This window comes from Muscardinus avellanarius (assembly GCF_963383645.1).
Source record: "Muscardinus avellanarius genome assembly, chromosome: 8".
NCBI lineage: Eukaryota > Metazoa > Chordata > Mammalia > Rodentia > Gliridae > Muscardinus > Muscardinus avellanarius.
The window spans coordinates 38,221,003-38,245,003 of NC_137794.1; the positions used below are offsets into that span (position 1 = coordinate 38,221,003).

Consider the following 24,001-nt stretch of genomic DNA (forward strand, 5'->3'; position numbering starts at 1 on the left):
CAAAACAGAGCTCAAATCCAGAGAGGAGGTACTTTGGCCTCGCGGCCTAGGACGCAGAAGCAGCGTCTTACTGCTGGCGGCAGTGGTGAGTTCACCGGACGGCCCTAGACCAATCCATTCAACCAGCCACCAGGAGCCTGAGAGGAGCGGTTGACAGCGAGCTGAGGTGAGCAGGTGCTGAACAGCCGGCGGCAGTCAGCAATTTTGTTGGTGCAGGGAACATCTAAAGCTCCCAAGGGCCGAGCACAGCACAACTGGCAGGGACTCAGAGCGGAGTTCAAAACCAGAGAAGAAATACGCCGCATCACGGCCAAGGGCGTGGCAGTGGTGCCATATTGCCAGTGGCGGCAGCAGCGAATCCACCAAGTTCACTACAGCTCCATCAGCGCACTCAATAACCGTGAGTCAAATTGTGACCCCTAGGGAAGAAATCCCAGTACTGCGCTCCCAGGGACTTGCGCAGATAGTCTCCCTGGGTCGGAGATTTTAGCAGTGCAGCCCAGGGGGGGAGTGGCAGTGGCAGAGATATCATACCATAGTCACAACTCCCCACTGGAGAACGCCCAACTTGGCACTCCCCACGGTCTAAGCAGCCTTGATTGACTCCCTGGGTCTGAGACTTTGTGATACAAACCAGTTAAGGAGTAGTGGTGACTGAGATACCACAGACACGAGATCCAGAGCATCTTAAGTGAACTCGTAGTGACTCGGGGAAGAACCCAGAGAAGGCACAAACTTCCAAAATCATGGGAAAGAGAAATAACAATGGAGCAGTGAATGCCAACAACCCCACAACATCAGAATCTGATAACACAGAAATCCAAAGATCTCTAGAAGATCAAATTAGGAAAATAACTTTAGAAATAATAGAGGACTTTCGAAAAGAATTTAGAGAGAGTCAAAAAGAGATAAAGGATGCAATTAATGAAGTAAAGGCCTCAATCCAAAGTATAAACAACAGATTAGACCACATGGAGAATAGAATCTCGCTCCTTGAAGATGATCATTCTAAAAATGAACGCATAGTTTCTAATTTAGAAAAAAAAACCCGACAGCAGGAATCTGACATTGAAGAAATATGGGCCCATTTCAAGAGAGCTAACCTAAGAATAATTGGAATAGAGGAGGGAAAAGAAGGTGAAACCAAAGGGATCAACAATCTCTTCAAGGAAGTAATAGCAGAAAATTTTCCAAACATAGAGCAAGAGGTCGATACACAGATCCAGGAAACTTATAGAACTCCCTTTAGACAGGATCAGAGAAGAGGATCCCCACGCCACATAATTGTCAAAATGACTAATGTGGAAGCCAAGGAGAGAATCTTAAAGGCAACAAAAACAAAAGGCCACGTGACATACAGAGGCAAACCAATTAGAATCACTCCAGACTTCCCAAACCAAGTTATGAAAGCCAGAAGGGCTTGGAGTAACATATTCCAAACTCTGAAAGAAAACAACTTCCAGCCAAAAATTTCCTACCCAGCAAAACTATCCATCAAATTAGATGGGGAAATAAGAAGCTTCCATGACAAACAGCAACTGAAGGAATTTATGTCTTCAAAACCAGCGCTAGAGAAAATACTCAAGGAGATTAACTGCAAAGAGGAAATGGGTAATACACGCCAGAACCAAAGAAACAAGAATTCCCATCCAGCAGACAACTAAGCAAAGAAGAATAAACAGTATCTTAAACAGAAATAAGATCTTAACATGTTGGGAATTAAAAATTATCTCTCTATAATCACACTTAATGTAAACGGCCTCAACTCCCCAATAAAAAGACATAAAGTGGCAAAATGGATTAAAAGCCAGAATCCATCCATCTGCTGCTTACAAGAAACACACCTTACAAGTAAAGATAGGAACAAACTCAAGGTAAAGGGCTGGAGCAAGGTAATCCATGCTAATGGTACTCGAAGACAAGCAGGAGTAGCAACTATGATATCAGACAAGTTAGACTTCAAACCCAAACTTATTAGAAGAGACAAAGAAGGTCACATCTTACTGGTAAAAGGAATAGTCCAGCAAGAGGAAATAACAATAATCAACATCTATGCCCCAAACATAGGGGCAGCTACTTTCATAAATCAAACTCTTTGTGATATGAAGTCACACATAAATCCCAACACAATAATACTGGGAGACTTCAACACACCTCTCACAATACTAGACCGATCTTCCAGACAAAGGGTCAGTAAAGATGTCTCAGAACTAAAGAACACCATTAACCAAATGGACCTGTTGGACTCATATAGAATATTTCACCCAACTACAGCAGAGTTTACATTTTTCTCAGCTGCTCATGGAACCTTCTCCAAAATAGATCACATCCTGGGACACAAAATGAGCACTAGCAAATTTAAAAAATGTTACATACTTCCCTGTGTCATTTCAGACCATAATGGAATGAAACTAGAAATCAACTATAAGAAGACTCAGAGAAACAACATAAACATGTGGAGACTGAACACCACACTTCTGAATGAAGAATGGGTCATAGAAGATGTAAGAGGTGAAATCAAGAAATTTCTAGAAACAAATGAAAATAAAGAAACAACATATCAAAACCTCTGGGACACTTTGAAGGCAGTATTAAGAGGAAAATTTATAGCACTGAGTGCTCACATAAGAAAAACAGAAAATCTTCAAATAAATAGCCTTATGACACACCTCAAAGCCCTTGAAAAGCAGGAACAATTGAACCCCAAAGCCAGCAGAAGACGGGAAATTATTAAAATTAGAGCAGAAATTAACGAAATAGAGAATAAAAAAACAATACAGAAAATCAACAAAACTAAAAGCTGGTTTCTTGAAAAAATTAACAAGATTGATAAACCATTAGCCAACCTAACTAAAAAAAAGAGAGAATCAACCCAAATTATGAAGATAAGGGATGAAAAAGGAGACATTACTACTGACAGCGTAGAAATCCAGAGGATTATCAGAAACTACTTTGAAAAACTATACTCCAACAAAATGGAAAACCTGGAGGAAATCGACAACTTCCTAGATAAATACAACCTTCCTAAACTGAGTCAAGAAGATATAGAACACTTAAACCAACCAATAACAATTAAAGAGATTGAAACAGCAATAAAGAGCTTACCATCAAAGAAAAGCCCAGGACCAGATGGTTTCCCAAGTGAATTCTATAAAACCTTTATAGGAGAACTAATCCCAATACTACTCAAACTATTTCGGGAAATAGAAAAAACCGGGACTCTCCCAAATACATTCTATGAAGCCAACATCACACTAATACCCAAACCGAATAAAGACAGTTCAAGGAAGGAAAACTACAGGCCTATATCTCTGATGAACTTGGATGCAAAACTATTAAACAAAATACTAGCAACACGCATTCAAAACCACATCAAGAAAATCATTCACCATGACCAGGTAGGGTTCATCCCAGGGATGCAAGGCTGGTTCAATATACGAAAATCAATCCATGTAATTCATCATATAAACAGAATCAAAGACAAAAACCACATGATCATCTCAATAGATGCTGAAAAAGCATTTGATAAAATTCAACATCCATTTATGATAAAAACACTGCAGAGAATTGGAATAGAAGGAACATATCTCAACATTATTAAGGCAATCTACAATAAGCCCACTGCCAACATCATATTAAATGGGGAAAAACTTCAAGAATTCCCCCTAAAAACTGGAACGAGACAAGGATGTCCACTATCACCACTTCTCTTCAATATAGTACTAGAGACTCTAGCCAGAGCAATAAGGCAAGAAAAGGAAATCAAAGGAGTACAAATAGGAAAAGAAGAACTCAAGCTTTCACTATTTGCAGATGACATGATACTATACTTAGAAAACCCAACAAACTCAACCAAAAGGCTTATAGAACTGATCAACAAATTCAGCAAGGTATCTGGATACAAAATCAATCTTAAAAAATCAGAAGCTTTCCTGTACACCAACCATAAATCCACTGAAAAAGAAATTCAGAAAACACTTCCACTCAGGATCTCCCACAAAAAAATAAAATACCTAGGAATAAACTTGACCAAGGAGGTAAAAGATCTCTACAAAGAAAATTATAAAACACTGAAAAAAGAAATCGAAGAAGATCTTAGAAGATGGAAAGACCTTCCATGTTCATGGATTGGCAGAATAAATATTATTAAAATGGCCATACTCCCAAAACTGATCTACAGATTTAATGCAATGCCCATTAAACTACCAAGATCATTCCTCACAGACATAGAAAAATCAGTCCTTAAATTTATCTGGAATAACAAAAAGCCCAGAATAGCCAAGGTAGTTCTCAGCAACAAAAACCACGCAGGAGGAATCACAATACCTGACTTTAAACTATACTACAAAGCCATTGTAATAAAAACAGCATGGTACTGGCAAAAGAACAGATATATAGACCAATGGAGCAGAATAGAAGACCCAGAAACAAGTCCACACACTTTCAGCCAATTGATTTTTGACAAAGGGGCCAAAAACATACACTGGAAAAAAGATAGCCTCTTTAACAAATGGTGTTGGCAAAACTGGTTAACCATATGCAGAAAATTGGATGTTAATCCCACTTTTTCACCCTGTACAAAAGTCAACTCACGATGGATCAAAGACTTGGAAATTAAACCAGAGACTTTGAAGCTCCTTGAAGAGGGCATAGGTCCAACACTACAACACATAGGCACAGACAAACATTTCCTCAACAAGACCCCAAAGGCACAACAAATTAAAAGGAGAATCAATACATGGGATTGCATGAAACTGAAGAGCTTCTGTTCAGCAAAGGAAACTATCAAGAATCTCAATCGAGAGCCAACAGAATGGGAGAAGATTTTTGCCACCTACACCACTGATAGAGGACTAATATCTAGAATATACAGAGAACTCAAGAAACTCAACACTAAGAAAACAAAACATCCAATAACAAAATGGGCAAATGAACTAAATAGACACTTCACAAAAGAAGAAATTCAGATGGCCAATAAATGCATGAAAAAATGCTCAACATCACTGGCAATCAGAGAGATGCAAATCAAAACTACCCTGAGATTTCACCTAACTCCAACTAGAATGGCCATCATTCAAAACACAAACAACAACAGATGCTGGCGAGGATGTGGAGAAGTGGGAACTCTAAGACATTGTTGGTGGGATTGCAAATTAGTGCAACCACTTTGGAAAACAGTATGGAGAATCCTCAGAAGAATGGGAACAAATCTACCATTTGATCCAGCAATACCACTGTTGGGTATCTACCCAAAAGAAAAGAAACCAAACTATCAAACTAATGCATGTGTATCTATGTTCATAGCTGCACAATTCACCATAGCCAAACTATGGAACCAGCCAAGATGTCCATCAACAGATGAATGGATTACAAAACTGTGGGATATGTACACAATGGAATTTTACTCAGCCATCAAAAAAAACTCAATTACATCATTTTCAGGGAAATGGATGGAGCTGGAGGACATTATGCTAAGTGAGATTAGTCAGGCACAAAAAATAAGAAATCAGATGCTTTCCCTAATATGTGAGAGTTAGGGAGAAATGGGTCATAGGAGGAACTCTTGGAAGAGCATCAGTAACTTTTAACTCTGTTTACATTGTCTTTGGATATACAATATTTTTTTATTTTTTAAGGGAGTTTATTTACCCTTTTGTTGCCTGTGCCATTGAAATCATATCCAAGAAATCACTTCCAATTTCAATGTTGTGAGGTTTTATGACCCAGATTTTCTTCTAAAAGCTGATAGTATTAAGATTTATATTTAGGTCCTTTATCTATTTTGAGTTAATATTTGTATATGTGTTAGGTAAGGGTCCAATTTTATTATTTTTCATTTATTATTATTTTTCAACAATATTTAGTTAAAAGACTAGTATTTCCTCCACCAAAAGTTCATGGAAACCTTGTCAAAAATAACTTGACAATGTATGGAAGAATTTATCTCTAGGCTTTTATTTAGCTCCAATGGTTTATATATCTGCCTTTAGAACAGTACTACACTGTTTCAATTATTGTAGCTTTATATGGTTTGAAATCAGAAAATATACATCTTCTAGCTTTGTTCTTCTTTGAGACTTTTTTGGGTATCTAGAGCCCATATTCCATATCAGGATAGATTTTTTTTCTGAAAAATAAATAAATAAATGTATGATAGTTTCACCTAAAAAAAAAAAAAAAGAAAAAAAATATTCTCTGGTAAGAAAGAAAGCAAAAAGAAATATTGAAATGTTATCTTTAAGTCATCAAAAGTTTGGTACCAGACAAATGAAACTGTTATGTGAGATTATCAATGTTAATATTGTATAAATTGCTATAATACTAGATGTCAACCACTAAGCCAAGCGTGGGAAGGAGGGATGGGGAGGGAATGGGGTGGGGATCGGGTAGGGGCTAACTGGGCGATGTGTGCATGTATGTCTACAAAAGTATCTTATTTATACCACTATGATGTATGAATACATTGCACCAATAAAAAATAAATTTAAAAAATAAAATAAAATAAAATAAAAAAAAAAAAAAAAAAAGATTCACTTCAACACTAAAATACTTAATTTAAAATAATGAACTGGTCAGCCTTGCTCATTGGACTGTATTGTTTACTGTGTGTGTTGTGCTAGGTTCAAGCTCCTCTTAACTGATTTTGAAGAATGAAGACTGTAGTCATTTGGATGGGAATTTGACCAATTAAGCAAAAGAATGAAGCTGCCAAATAAAAAAATATGTGTTTCCCAGCATTTACTTTCTCCATCTGAACAAAGAAAATATTATGAAATGTCTTGCAAGATTAAAGAAATAAACTTCCTCGGCATTTGGCAAATGTGATAATCTGTGAAATCTCACTATCTTTTCAAGAACAAAGAACACTGGTATTGAATCATCAAACTATGAATACTTTTTTTCCTGATGAATATCAAGAACTGGCTTGTTCCAACTCATCAAAAACCTTTGGAAATTCAAATAAGTTTTCTAAATAAATCATAGTATTATGTAAAATAAATTAAAGCCGTTATTTAGGCTTGATATTTCAATGTGAAAGTGAATTTGTGATTTAAATTCTAAATACTTTCACATATTTATATCTTAGCATTTAAGTTCTAATTCATGTATTTTAAGTAACATGAACTAGCAAAATAAAAAGCCAATTTCCACTTGTATACTATAGTTCTTAATCATATTTAATTTAAAAATTTGAAGTTTCTTAAAAATATATACACTGTCACAAAGGATTTTCTCATTTACTATATTCTATAATTCTAGAAATATTTTTATAGCTTTTCCACAAGAATTTTAATTTAACATTTCAATTTCTATTTTGGGAGTGGATTATTACTGGAGTTTAGTTTTTCAAATGATTAAATTATAGCTGATGATAATAGGGAACAGCATAATTTGACTTACCATAATTTCCTTCCAACAATTAAAATTTTCTTAAAAAATATATGCATGTGTTGAATGTGAGTCAAATTGAGAAAACTTCTAAATATGATACTGGAGGAGTCTAAAAGTCAGCATCAGATATATTACCTTAAATACTTAAAAATTTTCATGTGTAGCCGGGCGCTTGGCAGGCTGAGACAGGAGGATTGTGCAGGTTCAAAGCTAGCCTTAGCTACTTAGTGAGGCTCTCAGCAACTTAGTGAGACCCTGTTTCCAAATAAAATATAAAATAGGGCTGGGAGTAGAGCCCGGAGGTAGAAAGCCTCTGGGTTCTACCCCCAGTACTACAAAAAAAAAAAAAATTTTTTTTCATATGTAGTCATACATTAGAAACTTTTTCCCCCATGGAAGCTTAAAAATACATAACAAAAATTCATGGTAGCCGGGTGTGATGGCGCACGCCTGTAATCCCAGCGCTTGGGAGGTGGAGACAAGAGGATCACGCAGGTTCAAAGCCAGCCGTGCTGGCTTAAGAGACCCTGTTTCCAAATAAAAATATAAAATAGGTCTGGGAGTGTAGCCCGGAGGTAGAAGGGCTTCCAGGAACCCCAGTACCACCCACCCCCCAAAAAAATTCATGGTAGCACTTGATAATCTCACAAATTTAAAACTACAAAAAATATCTTTATAGCTCTGCTTAGGTTACCAGAGTGGGGCATACTGCCACCCCCTTCCCAGGGAGGGCTTCTGGAAGAAAATATAGGTACATAAAATAATGTAAATTTGTCATTGCATCTTTTTATTTATTCACTTGAAGAGGATTTTGAGGGAGGGTGCTGAGTAATTTTTTCTAAAAAGGGGTAGTAAGTGAAATAAGTGTGGGAATCTATGCTCTATATTAGTCTTCTTTGAAAAATTAATATGACTCACTACTTGAAGAACCTTCAGTAAGGTCCGTATTATATTTGTAATATACTAAAAATATGATATAATGCTTCTGATCTTGAATTAATAAGTAGTTAAAATTAATTATATCTTCATCAGTATAGGAGAACATGAGAATTATATAAGGCAGATACCTCTCCAGCTCCTTGGAATAGTATTGTTTGATCAGACAGTTTGTTCTTGGTTATTCGAAGAGCTGCAAGGAGCCCTGCAACTGCAACAGATGCTGTTCCTGAAACAAGCAATAAATATCCTTGAGTAATTCTGAAAGAAACGCTGCTGAGTTCTAAGCCTTTATTCACATCTTGCAATCATCACAAAAGTTCACAGGTACAGAAAGGGAACCTGTGGTTCCATACTTGCATCTGAGGTAAATTTCTCCAGCTACTGAGATACATATTTTAAGACAGCAGCTTACTACTATCTTTAAAAACTTTCTAAAAAGAAGATTTTGTGATTTATTTTGATGATGCCATGAAAAAGAGCATGGGGTTTAGATTCCTACATGAATTCCAGCACAACTTGCTTACCGGCTAAAATAATTTAGAGAAATAACTTCTTATGTTAGTTTTCTCATCTGTGAAATTAATTGTACTCTATGAGACAAAATAGTAGTAAGTGCTATTAGATTCTTTCACCTAATTATTCTTCTTGAGGTTTTGATATCTATTACTGATGTTCTTCACACAAAGAAGGCACATTGTAGATGCTTGCTCATAATTTAGGTGTAGGTAGTAATAATGTTTTTTATATATTTGTATCTTAACATTTTGATTTTTCAATTGAAAAAATAATAGCGAATAGAAATTAGCCGGGCGTGGTGGCACATGCTTGTAATCCCCGCGCTTGGGAGGCGGAGAGAGGATGATCGCGGAGGTTCGTAGTCAGCCTCACTGGCTTAAGAGACCCTGTTTCCAAATAAATAAAAAATATAAAATAGGTTTGGGAGTGTAGCCCGAAGGTAGAAGGGCTTCCAGGAACCTCAGTACCACAAAAAAAAAAAAAAAAAAGAAAAAGAAAGAAAAAAGAAAAAGAAAAAGAAAAAAAAAAAAAAGCTGGGCGTGGTGGCGCATGGTTGTAATGCCAGCGCTTGGGAGGTGGAGACAGGAGGATCCCTCAGGTTTGAAGCCAGCCGCACTGGCTTAAGAGACCCTGTTTCCAAATAAAAATATAAAAAAAAAAATAGGTCTGGGAGTGTAGCCCGGAAGTAGAAGGGTTTCCAGGAACCCCTGTACCACCAAAAAAAAAAAAAGAAAGAAAGAAAATCTGACCTTATTAAATTCTTTAATTGGCTTTCTACCTATGATAATCCTTGATAGATTCCACAAGTGCTAGATAAAATAAATATAAAATATACTTAAGATAAAAACTGTGTTTCCCTTATCACTTCCCAGGCATAGAAACTGCACCAGTTCTAATTATATTATTTCACTATATATGCTTTCACAGATCACAGAGTAGTTCTCTTGCTTTGAACATAATTATACACCCTCTACTTCTTTATGTCTCATTCCTGAAATAAAACTCTGTAGCTTCCTTCAGCTGGATCTGCATTTATGCTCTAAAATAACATCCTACCTATCATGTTTCCTAGATCATTCAGCTGAATAGTGAAGTCTAGCCAAACTTTAAATACCCTTATTAGCCGGGCGTGGTGGCGCACGCTTGTAATCCCCGCGCTTGGGAGGCTGAGACAGGAGGATCGCGCAGGTTCGAAACCAGCCTCAGCTACTTAGTGAGGCTCTCAGCGACTTAGTGAGAACCTGATTCCAATAAAACATAAAATAGGTCTGGGAGTATAGCCTGGAGGTAAAAAGCCCTTGGGTTCCGCCCTCAGTACCACCAATAAATAAATAAATACCCTTATTTGGGTAAAGCGCCCTCAGTACCACCAATAAATAAATAAATAAATAAATAAATAAATAAATACCCTTATTTGGGTAAAGCCTAGATCAGAATAGGTTTGATGAATGACATAATGATGAAACAGTATATATGCCAAATACCAAATATATTCAACATTTCACCATCTGTGCATTTTTCTTTTCTTTCCTTCAAAATCTTCTTTGGGTATAATAAATAATACCACAATAAATAATAATTGTTGATGTCTATATATTTCTTGTGTGTGTATTCTTTGGGAACAAAATGTGGATTACAAAAATAATATGCTTATGATTTTGAGTCACCACCTTAATAATTATGCATTATGATCAGTCATACATTATGAGAAAGCCATTTTTCTACATAGTATTTAAAATGAAAGTCTATGCAAAACTATGCCTGATCCACATAGAAAAGATAACGTGATGGATTAGAATGATGTTTGTCTCATACACCAAGATTTATTCACTAGAGCTGTTGAATGAAAAAGAATAGAGAGATAGAGAGATAGAGAGACATATAGAAATATAGAGAGTAGTCATTGGATAAATAATTGTTTACAAAAAAAGTCCCAAGCCATTTCTATTGCTGATCTTTTGAAGTAAATTGGTCAGAAGTTTAGATAGAAGAAGCTTCCTCCTAGCTCTGAGGCTGTGTGATTTCTAAGGTTTACACAAATTCTACAACACCATAAGATTTAACCAGTTGAAAAGATAAAGTAGAAGTATTATCAGCAATCATTATAGTATTATTATTATTATAATGATTTCAAAGAGAATTAAACATTTGAAATCAGACACAATATAGTCTAATTATTATGTAGTAACTTATTCTCATATGCTTATGCCATATCACTTTATATTAAAAATCATAATGCTTTAAGTTCAGATTTGGTTATCAGAATCTTATGTTTAAATGTGTATTCCATAATATTTCCCAAGAATATAATGAAAGCTTCTAATCATCTCTTCATTTCATTAATTAATAAAACCAGAACAAGATTTTTGCCACTAATTTTACTTGTTCATGATTCTTGTACATGTTCTAGTACTACCCTGATTTAAATTTCACTGTAGAGACAGGAGTATTATGTGGAAAACCGAAACTCCATAAAAAATGTGAGTTTTTACTATAAATTACTGCATAATTTTTTATTTTGAGATTAAAAACTAAAATTTGAGTAAATTAGACAGGAGGGATTTTCTTTGGAGAATAGGTTTTAAAAAAGACAGTAGTTCACATTATTAAACAGAGAGTAAAGAGACTGAATCTTTCTTAACCTTTCGGAAACTTCTGCAGGTTGTACATACCTAATCCAAAACTCCAAAATGCTCTGAAACCTAAAATCTTTATTTCGCAAGTGGAAAATTCCATGGCTGACCTTATGTGATGAACAACAATCAAAATGCAGACACACTAAAAACATTTTATAAAACTAATTGAAACTATGTGTATAAGGCATATATTAAACATAAAGTCAGGCAAGGTGATGCAAGCTTATAGTCCTAGTACTTGGGAGACTGAGACGGGAGGATCCAGATTCAAGGACAAAATCAGCAATTTAATGCGGCTCTCAGCAACCTAGTGAAACCTTGTTTCCAAATAAGAAATGAAATCGGTCTGGGGGCATACCTTGGAGTTAGAATGCCTCTGGGTTCAATTCCCAGTACCTCTAAAAACCCATAAACATAAGTAAATTTTATTTAGATGTGGATTCCATTCTTGAGATAGCTCATTATGTATATAACAAATATATATTTCAAAACATTTTTGTTTTGAAAGAACCAAAATGCTTCTATTCCCAAACATTTTGGTTAAGGAATATACAACCTGTATTGGTATTTGTGTCTTTAAGATAAATAGAAGCTATCAGTTGTGCTATGCTTATGCTATGGTTATACACATCAGTTTTTTTTCTTTTTATCAAAAGACAACCTCTACTAACACAATGATTTAGAACTGCTATATAAAAGTAGTGAGACCAATATATAATCAAATAGCTATAGTCCTTGTGTGGTAGTAAATAGAAAACTCGATGATGTACGAGAAGTAGAAACAGATGGGGGAAGGGTGAATTTATCTATGTAGAGCTCTAGGCATTCAGAGCGCACAAGACATGAGCACCTGGGTACAGGCCTGAGGGATTCGGGGTTGGGGGGAGGTCCAGGACCTCAGATGGGAGGACATACTTAGCAGGAAAAGCATGGACAACACACGGAGACAGAAATGGCTAACTGTTAAAAACGAAAGAATGAATACACATTTCAGTATTCTATCACACACCCCAAAAAAACCCTCTACTAAAACAACAGAAAGCAGGTTTAAAAAACAGAGACCAGGAGAAGAATGTAGCAACAAAATCTTAGAAGTTGGAAGTCTTCCAAATGAGCAAATAACTTGGCTGACTTTAGAAAGCTGAATTGTTGGCCACTGGAGAGGAATGGTAAAGACATGAACAGATTAATACAGCAAAACCCTCAAAAGTTCAGCTTTAGGAAATACTATGAAACTCGTCAAAATTCAGAAGCAGTTAGGACCTAAATCTACTTCCCTCTCCTTCACAGATAAGATGACTCAGTCCCATTCTGAAAGTGTAGAAAAGCACTGGAGGTTTATCTTCTGAAAAGAGTCTCTGGAGCCGGGTGTGGTGGCACACACTTGCAATACCAGCTTTGGGGAGACTGAGACCAGAGGATCGCGGTTTGCAGACAGTCTCAGCTACTTAGTGAGGCCCTCTGCAACTTAGTGAGACCCTGTTTCAAAATAAAGAATAAAAAACAGGGCAGGGGGTATAGTTCAGAGGTCGAATGCCCCTGGGGTCCAACCCCAGACCCAGAAAAAAAATCTCTGCACTGAAGACACCAGGTGTAATTGTAGGCAAGACTGCCACCAATGGAAAAAAAAAAAGAGAGAGAGAGAAATTTACATGTTCAAGACAGAGACACCCCCCCCCAACCCAATTTTCTCCTACTTACCTCAGTGAATACTGGCAGAAAGCATTGCTGGTGGAAAGTTAATAACAGGAGAGAGGCTGGAAAAATCCTTTCCATGGAATCTGAGCAGTGTTGATAGAACAGATCTAAGAGAGTGACAAGGGGGATTCCCTGGGGAAATGGCCTATAGCTTAAAATGAATTTTAAAACCAAACCTATATTATTTAAGATTATTTTAGATCACTAATATGATAGAAGTACATTTATCCTTAATCAAATACTGTTTTGTGTACAGTACTGGGGATGGAACCCAGAGGAGTCTTCCTCCAAGCTACACCCCCCAGCCCTATTTTTTATTCTTTATTTTGAAATAAGGTCTCACTGAGTTGCAAAGGACTCACTAAGTAGATGAGGCTGTCCTTGAACTGTGATCCTCCTGTCTCAGTCTCCCAAATGCTGAGATTACAAGTGGTTCCTTAATCAAATACTTTTTATAAAATATATTATCTTTAAAAAACACATCTGTTAAAAAAAAAAAAAAGAAAAAAGTCCCTCCAAGGATCAGTGTAAAAATATTTATTTACATAGTATGGTTGTAATAGTTACATAATTATTTTCATTGGCAATGAAATATAATTTCTGTGACCCCAGTGGGGGTGGGCATAATGGTAAAAGCATACGGTTAAAAGGTAAAAAAGAAACATGTGGAGAAAATGTGTCATAAGCACACAATTCAGGTATGGAAAAATGCACAAAATGGTGTGGGCATTTCTAGTCCAAACCTTAAAAACTTGCTAAAAGTTTTCTCTACTTAGATATTAGACAGATTTCATTTTCTGAAATTCTTATGAAAAAATAGGAATGTGCAGAGATCATGTTTTAGGCTAGAGTGGCTGAGGTGGAAAGTTGGCCATTTCAACGCCTGCCTGTGGTGACCTGCTGGAGGGCCTGTTCTGCCATGCATCCTCAGGGCGCCTCCAAGTACCACTCTTGACTCGGCATGACTCCTGTTCACTCTTGTGCACCAGCCCATGAATCTGATGTACCCTAGGCGCTGACCTGTACATTCTTGGACTTGGCTCATGGAAATTTTTTTTTTTTTTTTTTTTTTTTGGTGGTACTGGGGTTCCTAGAAGCCCTTCTACCTCCAGGCTACACTCCCAGACCTATTTTATACTTTTTATTTGGAAACAGGGTCTCTTAAAGCCAGTACAGCTGGCTTCGAACCTGAGGGATCCCCCTGTCTCTGCCTCCCAAGCGCGGGGATTACAAGTGTGAGCCACCACTCCCGGCCGCTAATGGAAACTTTCACCCCAATTTCTTTTTTTTTTTTTTTTTTTTGGTGATACTGGGGCTGGAAACATAAATATTTTACATATATATCTTACATAAATATATAAAACTGCACAAGAGAAAAAAAACCCCAGCATATGCACGGGAACCCGTGAAGTAAATTTGACCTAGACATAGAGATTCAGAAGGATTCATGATTGAGATAAGCTATAGAAGCCAGGCATGGTGGTGCATACCTGTAATCCTAGCACTTGGGAAACAGAATGATCACAAGTTTGAGACCAGCATTAGCAACTTAAGGAGACCCACAGCAACTTAGCAATCAAAAAGGCTGGGGTATAGCTCAGAGGTAGAACATCCTTGGGTTTAATCTCTAGTATCCCCACCACAATTTGGTAAAAACTAGTATAATAGGAAGAAGCCAGTTTGCTTCAGAAGGATGATATAAACTGAATGGAAAGGCGATGAGGCTGAACTATGTTGAGAATTCTCATATTTATCCTAAATAGAATGGAAAACCATTAAAGTCTTTTTTTTTTTTTTTTTTTTGGTGGGTCTGGGATGGAACCCAGAGGCTTTTGACCTCAGAGCTACAACCCCTGCCCAATTTTTTATTCTTTATTTTGAAACAGGGTCTCACTGAGTTGCAAAGGGCCTCCCTAAGTAGCTGAGATTGTTGGCAAACCGCGATCCTCTGGTCTCAGGCTCCCAAATGCTGGGATTACAAGCATGCGCCACCACGCCCAGCTCATTAAAGTATTTTAAGGAATAATATAACCAGATTTTTATAGCAGAAGAGTACTTTGTTCTTCACTAAATCCTCAGCAATCAGATCTACATGTGGCAAACTGTAGAGACACTATGTAGAAAATATATAAGATGGGAAAAAAAGATAGGTTTTTCAGAAAATATCAACTGTTTTGGAAAAATAATGGTAACTCATATATTAAAGTGATCAAAATCTATGGAAGGCAGATTTTTACAACAAAAAATCAGGAAGATTTACTGATAGCTGTATTTGGTAGGAAAAGCAGAAGAGAAGGAAACTATCAAGAATCACTGATAAGAACACTGGAAGGTTAGGCTTGGTGAGGAAGTAAGAATTTCATTTTGAGTACATTGCATAGGAGGTGACTCTGGGATATCCAAGAACAGATGGGAAATAAAGAGATAGACATATATCCTGAAATTCAAAGAAGTCTAGATTGGAGATAAAATCTGTTAACCACATGTGTGGACTTTTGAGTAAGTAAGAAGATATAAAAAGACAAAAAGAAAAGGTCCTGGGACTGAGCATTGAAGTGTTCTCTCATTTAATAGCTAGACAAAAAAGAAAACAAGGGGGAAAAGAAGCAAAGAGCTAAAGAGGTAGGAAGAAATCAGAAGAATGCTGTGACATGGTAGCTTTTTAAGAGCATTTTAAAGAAGCAAATGAGTCAACACTGTTGAATGCTGCTGAGAATTCAAGTAAGTAAACACTGAAAAGCATGCATTAGAATTAGTGACATGAAAGCCAGTTATGATCTTATTTCAAGACACTAGGACCAAGTACTTTGTGAATATATGCCATTGTCAACATGATCCACATTCTGATTTGAGACTATAGTGAACCAATAAAATAAAGACACTAGGACAAATTATAATCTTCCTTGGGACCTCTACCTATGTTTGTCCCTCTACCTCTCCATAATGAATCAGGACCCATAAGACTCTCATAGTAAAACTGTGGTGTGTGTGTGTGTGTGTGTGTGTGTGTGTGTAGGGGGAATAGAGAGAGAGTTAAAATAGGGATTAAATAGAAAAACAAAGGCAGGTTAGAAAAAGGCCGGTAGCCAAGCATCTGCAATAAAAGGAAAACAGTAAAATGTGGAAGAGTGTACATAAAGAGCACTTACTGTAGGGAAGCTTAGACACTGTGCCTGACTGAGATGAAGGCTGAAGAGAAGTTCATATACTTTATTTTTAAACAATTAACAATATATTTTATATATTTATTTGTTTAGTTATCATCACCAAGAATTTTATCAGATTTCTGGGAGTTCATTCTCTAGTTTATGGATAACATAGTACATTCTAGAGTCACAGAGTACTTTTCTCAAACATATGAACCTAAATGAGAAACTATGTGACATCATCAAGCATAAATACTGACTTTTTTTTTTCAATACTCAGGATTGAACCCAGGGGTGCTCTAACACTGAGCCCATACAAACACATTTTTTTTTTTTTTTTTTTTTTTGGAGACAAAGTCTCACTAAGTTGCTGAGGCTAGCTTGGAACTTGTAATCCTCCTGCCTCAGCCTCCCAAGTAAGTGGGATTATAGGTGTGTGCTACTGTACCCACATAATGCCTAGCCTCCAACAGGTACTTAGTATATATTTAACTTATAATTATAATTATTTCATTCTAAAATTATGAACTAATTTCAGACATTATTATTAATTCATACACAGTAAACATTTTATTACCTTGAATATCATCATTAAATGTGCAATACTGGTTTCGATACTTGTTCAGGAGACGAAATGCATTCATATTGGCAAAATCTTCAAATTGAATAAGACAATTCATGCCATATCTATGGAATAAAATTACTCATTTTAGAAGAAGTTAATAACATTTAAAAATAAATCCTTAAAATAAATTAGCCCATAGAAAAATAAAAACGTGTGTGTGTGTGTGTGTGTGTGTGTGTGTGTGTGTGTAAGAGAAAGATAGAGTGTGTATGTGTGTGTGTGTCTGTGTCACTGGGGATGAAACCTAGAGGCTTTCTACCTCTGGGATATACCTCTAGACCTATTTTTTTTTTTTTTAATTTGGAAACAGGGTCTCACTAAGTTGCTGAGGTTGGCTTCAAACCAGTAACCCTCCTGTCTCAGTTTTCAAGTACTAGGATTATGAGCATGCATCACCACACTCAGCACAAAATATTACTTTTAAAGGTCATGTCTAGCTGCTTAGTATAAATATGTAAAGCATTATCTGTTCATCAAATACTTACTGCATTTACCACAAAAAATCATTAAGTTGGTATTGTGCAATAATACAAAACGACTGAAATTCAGATCAAAATTTGATCCCTATTCCTAGGGGACTTAAAATTCAGTAGAAAAAATATTTTAATTAAAAGTAATATAAAAGGGTATAAAGAAGAAATTATTGGTATTCAGAGTACAGGTTTGTTGGGGTTCATAAACCATGTGATGTGTTAGCTTTTAGTTAATAGTTATGATTTGAAAAGTAGAGATGTAGAGTTTTACAAGCTAAGATAAAGCAGAAGCAAAATAACTGAGATGAGAGGTAGAAAAAAATTGTTTTTAAAATGTCAAAAATCCTACTTGTTTATAATGTAGGATATGGTAAAAAGATAAGGCCAGATCTTCTTGCTGATCTATCTTTCTCCCTGATTCAGTTGCTGTAGCTTCACTTCTGTACGCCAGAGACAGTTATTTCGGCAGTGCTGGCTATCTCTCACGACACCCTGTCCCTTCTCTCTCACTCCAAAACTTCAATTTTTCCTTCAATAGTCTCTTCCTGTCTTCAAGGATTCTAAGGAATACCAGATATGGTTACTTATCTTTATTTCCCATAATGTCACACCTCTCAGAAGACAGGACACAAAACCATGTCCCTACTTCTTGTGTACTTTATGCTCAACTACCAGTCCTGATAACACGATGTAAATTAAGTCTTTCTTCTGATCTGACAAATATTTTTGTAGGTCTGTTATTTTTCCATTATGTTTATTGACATACTATTTTTATGTATTTGTCCTTGATGGGCTATCTGTTTAAATCACCATATAACTCAGATGTAAACCTGATATTGAACTTTTGTCTCTTTTTTATTTTTTAATATAGATTTTATTATGTGCAAAGGGCAGAAGGAACTCAGCCTTCTAGGAAGCCCTTTCCTCGAGGTGCCTGAGCCATTGCTTAGCTCTTCTATTTCTTGGCATGGATGTGTGTCTCCATCCTTTCTTGAGAACTTGAGGACCCATTTGTCCTTGGGAACCTTGAGAGGTTCTATGTAAAGCCACAGCCCTCTCAGATCACATCCCACAGGAACGTGGTGTGCTTGGTGAGGCACAGATGGGCAGCTGGGACATGGCCTGCTCTTGTTCATTGACACCAGCGGCCCCATTTTTTATTATTTAATTTATTTTGTTTGTAAACAGGGCCTCACTAAGTTGCTGACAGACAGCCTAAGTTAATGAGGCTGGCTTTGAACCTGTGACTTTCCTGTCTCAGCCTCCCAAGTACTGGGATTATAGGTGTATACCACCATGCCTATCTTACATTTATGAATCCAAACTTCTTTCTAGTAGTATAATGAATTTTAAAAATAGTTAATATCAAAATCTAGTATTACATTTACAGTTAGGCCACAGATCTTAAAAAGATTAAAACTTGTTTTCTCTATAAATCTCCCAGCTATACCAGCACCATTTAATAGTCCATCCTTTCCCTTTATCACCTGTATCATATATTACATTCTGATGTACAGGAGACTGTTTCTGTGTTTTTCTATCTTATTATACTACTGCTAATAACAACAAATATTTTCACTTTATAAGGCATAATGTACACACATAACCACTTATTTTTCACAACCACTGATATGAAGTACTATTAATATCTTCATCTCACAGATGAGGAAATAAGCACACAGCTACAACATGTCAGCACTGCCCAGTAAAGACAGTCTAATGGTAATGATTAGTCTATGATCTATCCAGGAAAAAGTGCCTCCTTGTTTTAATTACAGTTCCATAGGAACTTTAATATTAATACTGTTAGTCTTTCTTCATTATTTTAAACTTTTTGTTTGGCTGTGATAGTGCTCTTATTAAGAGTACAGCCTCTAAAGTCAGAGCTCCTAGATTAAAATCTTGGCCTCTTCACATTCTGTACAACTTTAACTTTCCTGTGCTTATGTTTTCCCTTGAGAAAAAAATGAGAAGAGCAATGGCATCTTTTCATAAGGTTGTTATAAACATGAAGAGATAAACATAGGTGCTCAATGTAGTGGCATAGAAGTAATCTATAAGCACTAGGTTTTTTTCTCTTTTATTACTCAATGGTAACAAAAAAACAAACAAGCAAGCAAACAAAAAACAGACAGTTAAATAATATCCTCAAAAGCCTGTGAGGAAATAACTGTCACCCCAGAGAGTACATCGCTATTCTTAAGAACAACAAACACCTCAGAAAAATAAAAACCAAAAGACTTCTTACTAATAGCATTTCAAAAGAGTATTTCAGAAAGACACAAAAAAAAATAAGAGTAAAAAGGTCTATGGTATGATGAAACTGTAAAATACAGATAAATTCAAGAAATTATTATCCACATGAAATAATAACAACAGATAAAGATACTTCTAAGGCAGATAGAATAAGGAGGTGGCAAATTTGTTCTCCAAAGAGTGTGGGGGGGGGACCTTAAAACGGCCACTGTGGTGATCTGAAATTAATTAAATGCAAAAAGAAGAAACAGTTTAAAAGTAAAATAGGGGAGTAGAGTTAAATCTTGAAAGAAACAATTTTTTTTACTTCATTTGTATGATTCCATTCTTCATTACAAAAAATACAACTAAGAATATATAAAGGCACTTCTATAGTTATTTATTACCATTTTTTAAAAATAATGTTAGCAGAAAATCATCTTTGTGATAGCAACTAAGTACTCAAAGCCAAATGTCAGTCAGCCACCATGTGATTCATGCATTGGCTTCTTCCCATTTCTCTAGTAACTAAGCAGGCCTTTAGAAAGCAAAAATTGCATGTCATTGGTGACTGCCCTATGTGGTTTGCTCTTGATGTGTCATATTCTGGTGGTCTAGCAGCATTAGATAATCCATTATTATGTACAGAAGGAGCAGACTTTGTGGTTTTAATATGTGATGAGGGATCAGGGCCTTCTCAATTCTATTCCCGGATCTACTACTTACTTGGTTTGGTGGTTTGAGGCTTGCTATGATTTCTCTGTGGCTAAAATAAAATCCCTACAATATGGTTCTCTTTCAGTGTTTAGGACACAGTGTGGTCAGGCTATAAATTTATAAGGCTTCCTAAGTGAAATCTCGAACTAGACCTAGATAGTAAATGGAATATAGGATACCTTATCATTTACAAAAGCTTATTTTAGAATTATCCCCTAGAGAACACTGCCTATCAGTTTTAATTTCATGACTTTTCTCTACCTGGTAGTTAACTCTGACTTGACGCCTAGAGATTTAAAAAGAGGCATTCTGAATTCACCTCATGATACAATGATAGTGCATCATATAATAAAAGAAAGCCATGTAAGGGATATTTTGTTCTATTTGAACCAGCCTTGTCACTATGAAATTATAAGTAGTGGAACTCTCAAGAGTTAGCCAACTCAATTCTACATAACTATGAAAAGAACCTATTATTTTATGATCAAAATATAACATAAAGTAGAGGGTGTGAACAGTTTTAAAAGGTAAACAAAATATCACCCATAAAATTAACATGTAAAACCTCCAGAGATTTTGCTCTTTGTGGCATTCTTAAATCTGACAAAAACCTTCTTAGAGTGACTATTCACTGCATCCAGCAGTTACTAAAGTGGCAGACAGGATGCTACACATCTTAGAGGGATTATCTCACTAAAGTCTCTCAACAATCCTGTGAGGAAGACACTGTAATTATCCATTTTAGATATGAAGAAACTGGAACTCAGCATGGTGGGAGTGATTTCATGCTGCTAAAAGTGGTGAGGGCTTGCTTAAACCAAGGCCCTTGGCTTGAGCTCCACAGAGCATCAACAATGACCAAGTCAGTGAGATGAATAGTATGTTCACAAGTAAAAATATTTCATGGATAAAAATGGAGTTATAATTTTATCATAAAACTAGCAAGACTATATTTATATGCATTTAACATACCAGGTGCTTTTACGATTGAAAGTATATGGACAAATATTGATGAAAACATTAGTCTTCTTTTATTATAAATCATTAAGAATTCACTGTAGTCAAGTTGTGTCAGCTTTCCATAACTTTGAAAAAAATATATCAGAAAAGCACTGGGGTTACAGGCATGCACCACCACACTTAGCTTACATTAAAAAATTTTAGGGCAGGTCTTAGGTAATAAGATCCCATCTCATTTTACCTCTTGGTATTCTAAAAATCAAAACAAAAGAAAAAAACCTTATTCTTCCTTTCTTCTCTTAGTCTTTTGTCAAGAGCAATTGCAATGGGTTAAAAAGTGTTCTAGTTGCTATTGACACATCCCTGCTCTCATAGAGTTTGTGGTATTGTGGAGCATAATACTAGAAAATAATGTGCAGTGTGGTAAGTGCTGTAATAAGAGGAAAATAAGGACACAACACAAAATGGGGATTAGGAAAAGCTCTCTAAAGGATGCTAAAGCCTGGAAGATGGGTAGGAGTTTGTCAAGTTGAGAGAAAGAGTAAGAATTTATTTTTTTGTGGTACTGGGGGTGGAACCCAGGGGCTTTCTACCTCCGGGCTATACTCCCAAACCCTTTTTATATTTTATTTGGAAACAGGGTCTCACTAAGTTGCTGAGAGCCTCACTAAGTAGCTGAGGCTGGCTTCGAACCTATACGATCCTCCTGTCTCAGCCTCCCAAGCGCAGCGATTATAAGCATATGCCACCACACCTGGCCAAAAGTAAGAATTTTTGAAGCAGAGAAAAAAATGTTCAAAGGCCTGGAATTATATAAATCTGGGTGGTACATTTCAAAAAGTGAAATAAATTATGACAGAGACACAGTTTGAAAGTAAGAGGTGAGAATTGAGGCCAGAGTGGTAAACAGGCACAGTATATGTAGGGTCTTTAATTATTCTGTGCTAAAGAGGACTATACTTGATTATAAAAGTAGAGGATGAAGTAAAAAATGTGAAATAACCAATATGCATTTTATACTCTTTATAATCAGGGTGAAGAATAAATTAGAAATTGCAAGACTAGATATAGAAAGTTTACTTAGGAGGCTCTGCCAAACTCCAGGCCTGCATCTGGAAATAAGAACAGGGATACAGAGAAACAGATGCAGACAAGATTGACAATATTAGGTGAGTAAGTGATAAGGAAGAAGAAATAAAGGATGAATTTCAAGTTCCTGGCTTGGGCAACTTGGTAGATAATAGGGCATATAAAGAGACAGGAAACCTCTAGAAGAAGGCAGGTATGATATAAGGAAGTTCATTAATCCAGCCTTGAATATGCTGCTTTTGGGCTACTTTACAGAAATACAAGCAGAAGAAGTTGTAGCAAAAAAATTAGATTGTAAAACTTCAGAATGATCTCAGGCCTGGGGCAGCTGGCAATGAACACAAAGCTTATGATATAGTCATAAATGGGTATCTGAAGTGGTAGGGCACTAAAGGTCTAGAGATGAAGGTCTTAAGAACAAGCAAGGCCAGTGTTATGCTTTGGATCTTAAATGTCCCTCAAAAGCTCATGTACTGAAGGCTTTGGCCTCAGTTAATGGCACTACTGGGAGGTGATATAAACTTGAGGAGGCAGGGCCTCTCCAGAAGAATTTAGGTCATTGGGGCATGCTCTTGAAGTGTATACTGGTACCCTGGCTCCTTGTCCTCTCTGACTCCTGGCTGTCATTAGGTGAGCAGTTTCCTGCACCATGTACTTCCTACATGATGTTCTGTCTCATACAGGCCCAAAGGTAATGGGGCCAAGTGACCAGACTGAAACCATGAGCCAAAATCAATCTTTCCCCTTGGTTATCTCAAGTATATTTTCATAGCAATGGAAAGTTGACAACACAGCCAGTGTATGAGAAAGGCCATCCATATGGATGAACAAAACATTGGAAACAGGGGAGGGCAGCTAAGAACCTGGGAGAAACAGAGGTATGTTAAACTCAACTGAGGTAACATCAAAGAAATATGTATAGAGGCTTTCATGAGGGTGGAGTACTAAAAGTCGAAAGGGACAGAGGGAAAATAACAGATCTCATCTCCCATCCCTGAAGTATTGTGTGGACCAATAAACACTAGTATTTTAAAGCACTGTAGATAAAGTGGGGATCATTAAATGAGAGCCATTTTTCAGTAAAGGGAACATCAAAGTGAGGGTATAAGGAAGCCTGTTAGTAAAGAATACATTTGTAAAGGTGCAGTAGATAAGCTGGAGAAGGAGGAGAGTGCTGGGAATTTGGTTCAAAAAGATGAAACACAAAACATGAAGCATGCAAAAGCTTGAGGTATGTGGAAAAATATATGGAAATATACATGAAAATATATATATGAAAGATTAGTGAGGTACTATTTTTACATTTTAAAACACAACCAAGTATAACAATAATGTAAAACAAGATTATCTAATTTATGTCCAGAGGCCATGTGATGGATTGCACAGTGGAACGCTGCGAAGATGGATATATGGGAAGGTGGGGGGTCATATATGGGTCTCTGTAAGCTGAGGACATGGTACAGACTTAAATACTTAGGAAGGTTTTGGCTCTAAGGACTGATCTGTGCTTCAACATGCCACTGTATTTTCATATTCCATTTCTAGTCGGTACAATTCCTCATGCCTAAGACGCCT

General features: G+C 36.4%; 1 protein-coding gene across 1 annotated transcript in view; it reads right to left on the reverse strand.

Annotated features, from left to right (window-relative positions):
* ME1 (malic enzyme 1) overlaps window positions 1–24,001 on the reverse strand; it is a gene marked incomplete at both ends in the record, with an annotated part of 152,148 nt that overhangs the window by 31,932 nt on the left and 96,215 nt on the right. Inside the window, 2 exons of the mRNA XM_080700509.1 lie at window positions 8,460–8,557; window positions 16,905–17,014. Coding sequence (XP_080556635.1) covers window positions 8,460–8,557; window positions 16,905–17,014 — 208 coding nt within the window. The remainder of the gene's footprint in view (window positions 1–8,459; window positions 8,558–16,904; window positions 17,015–24,001) is intronic.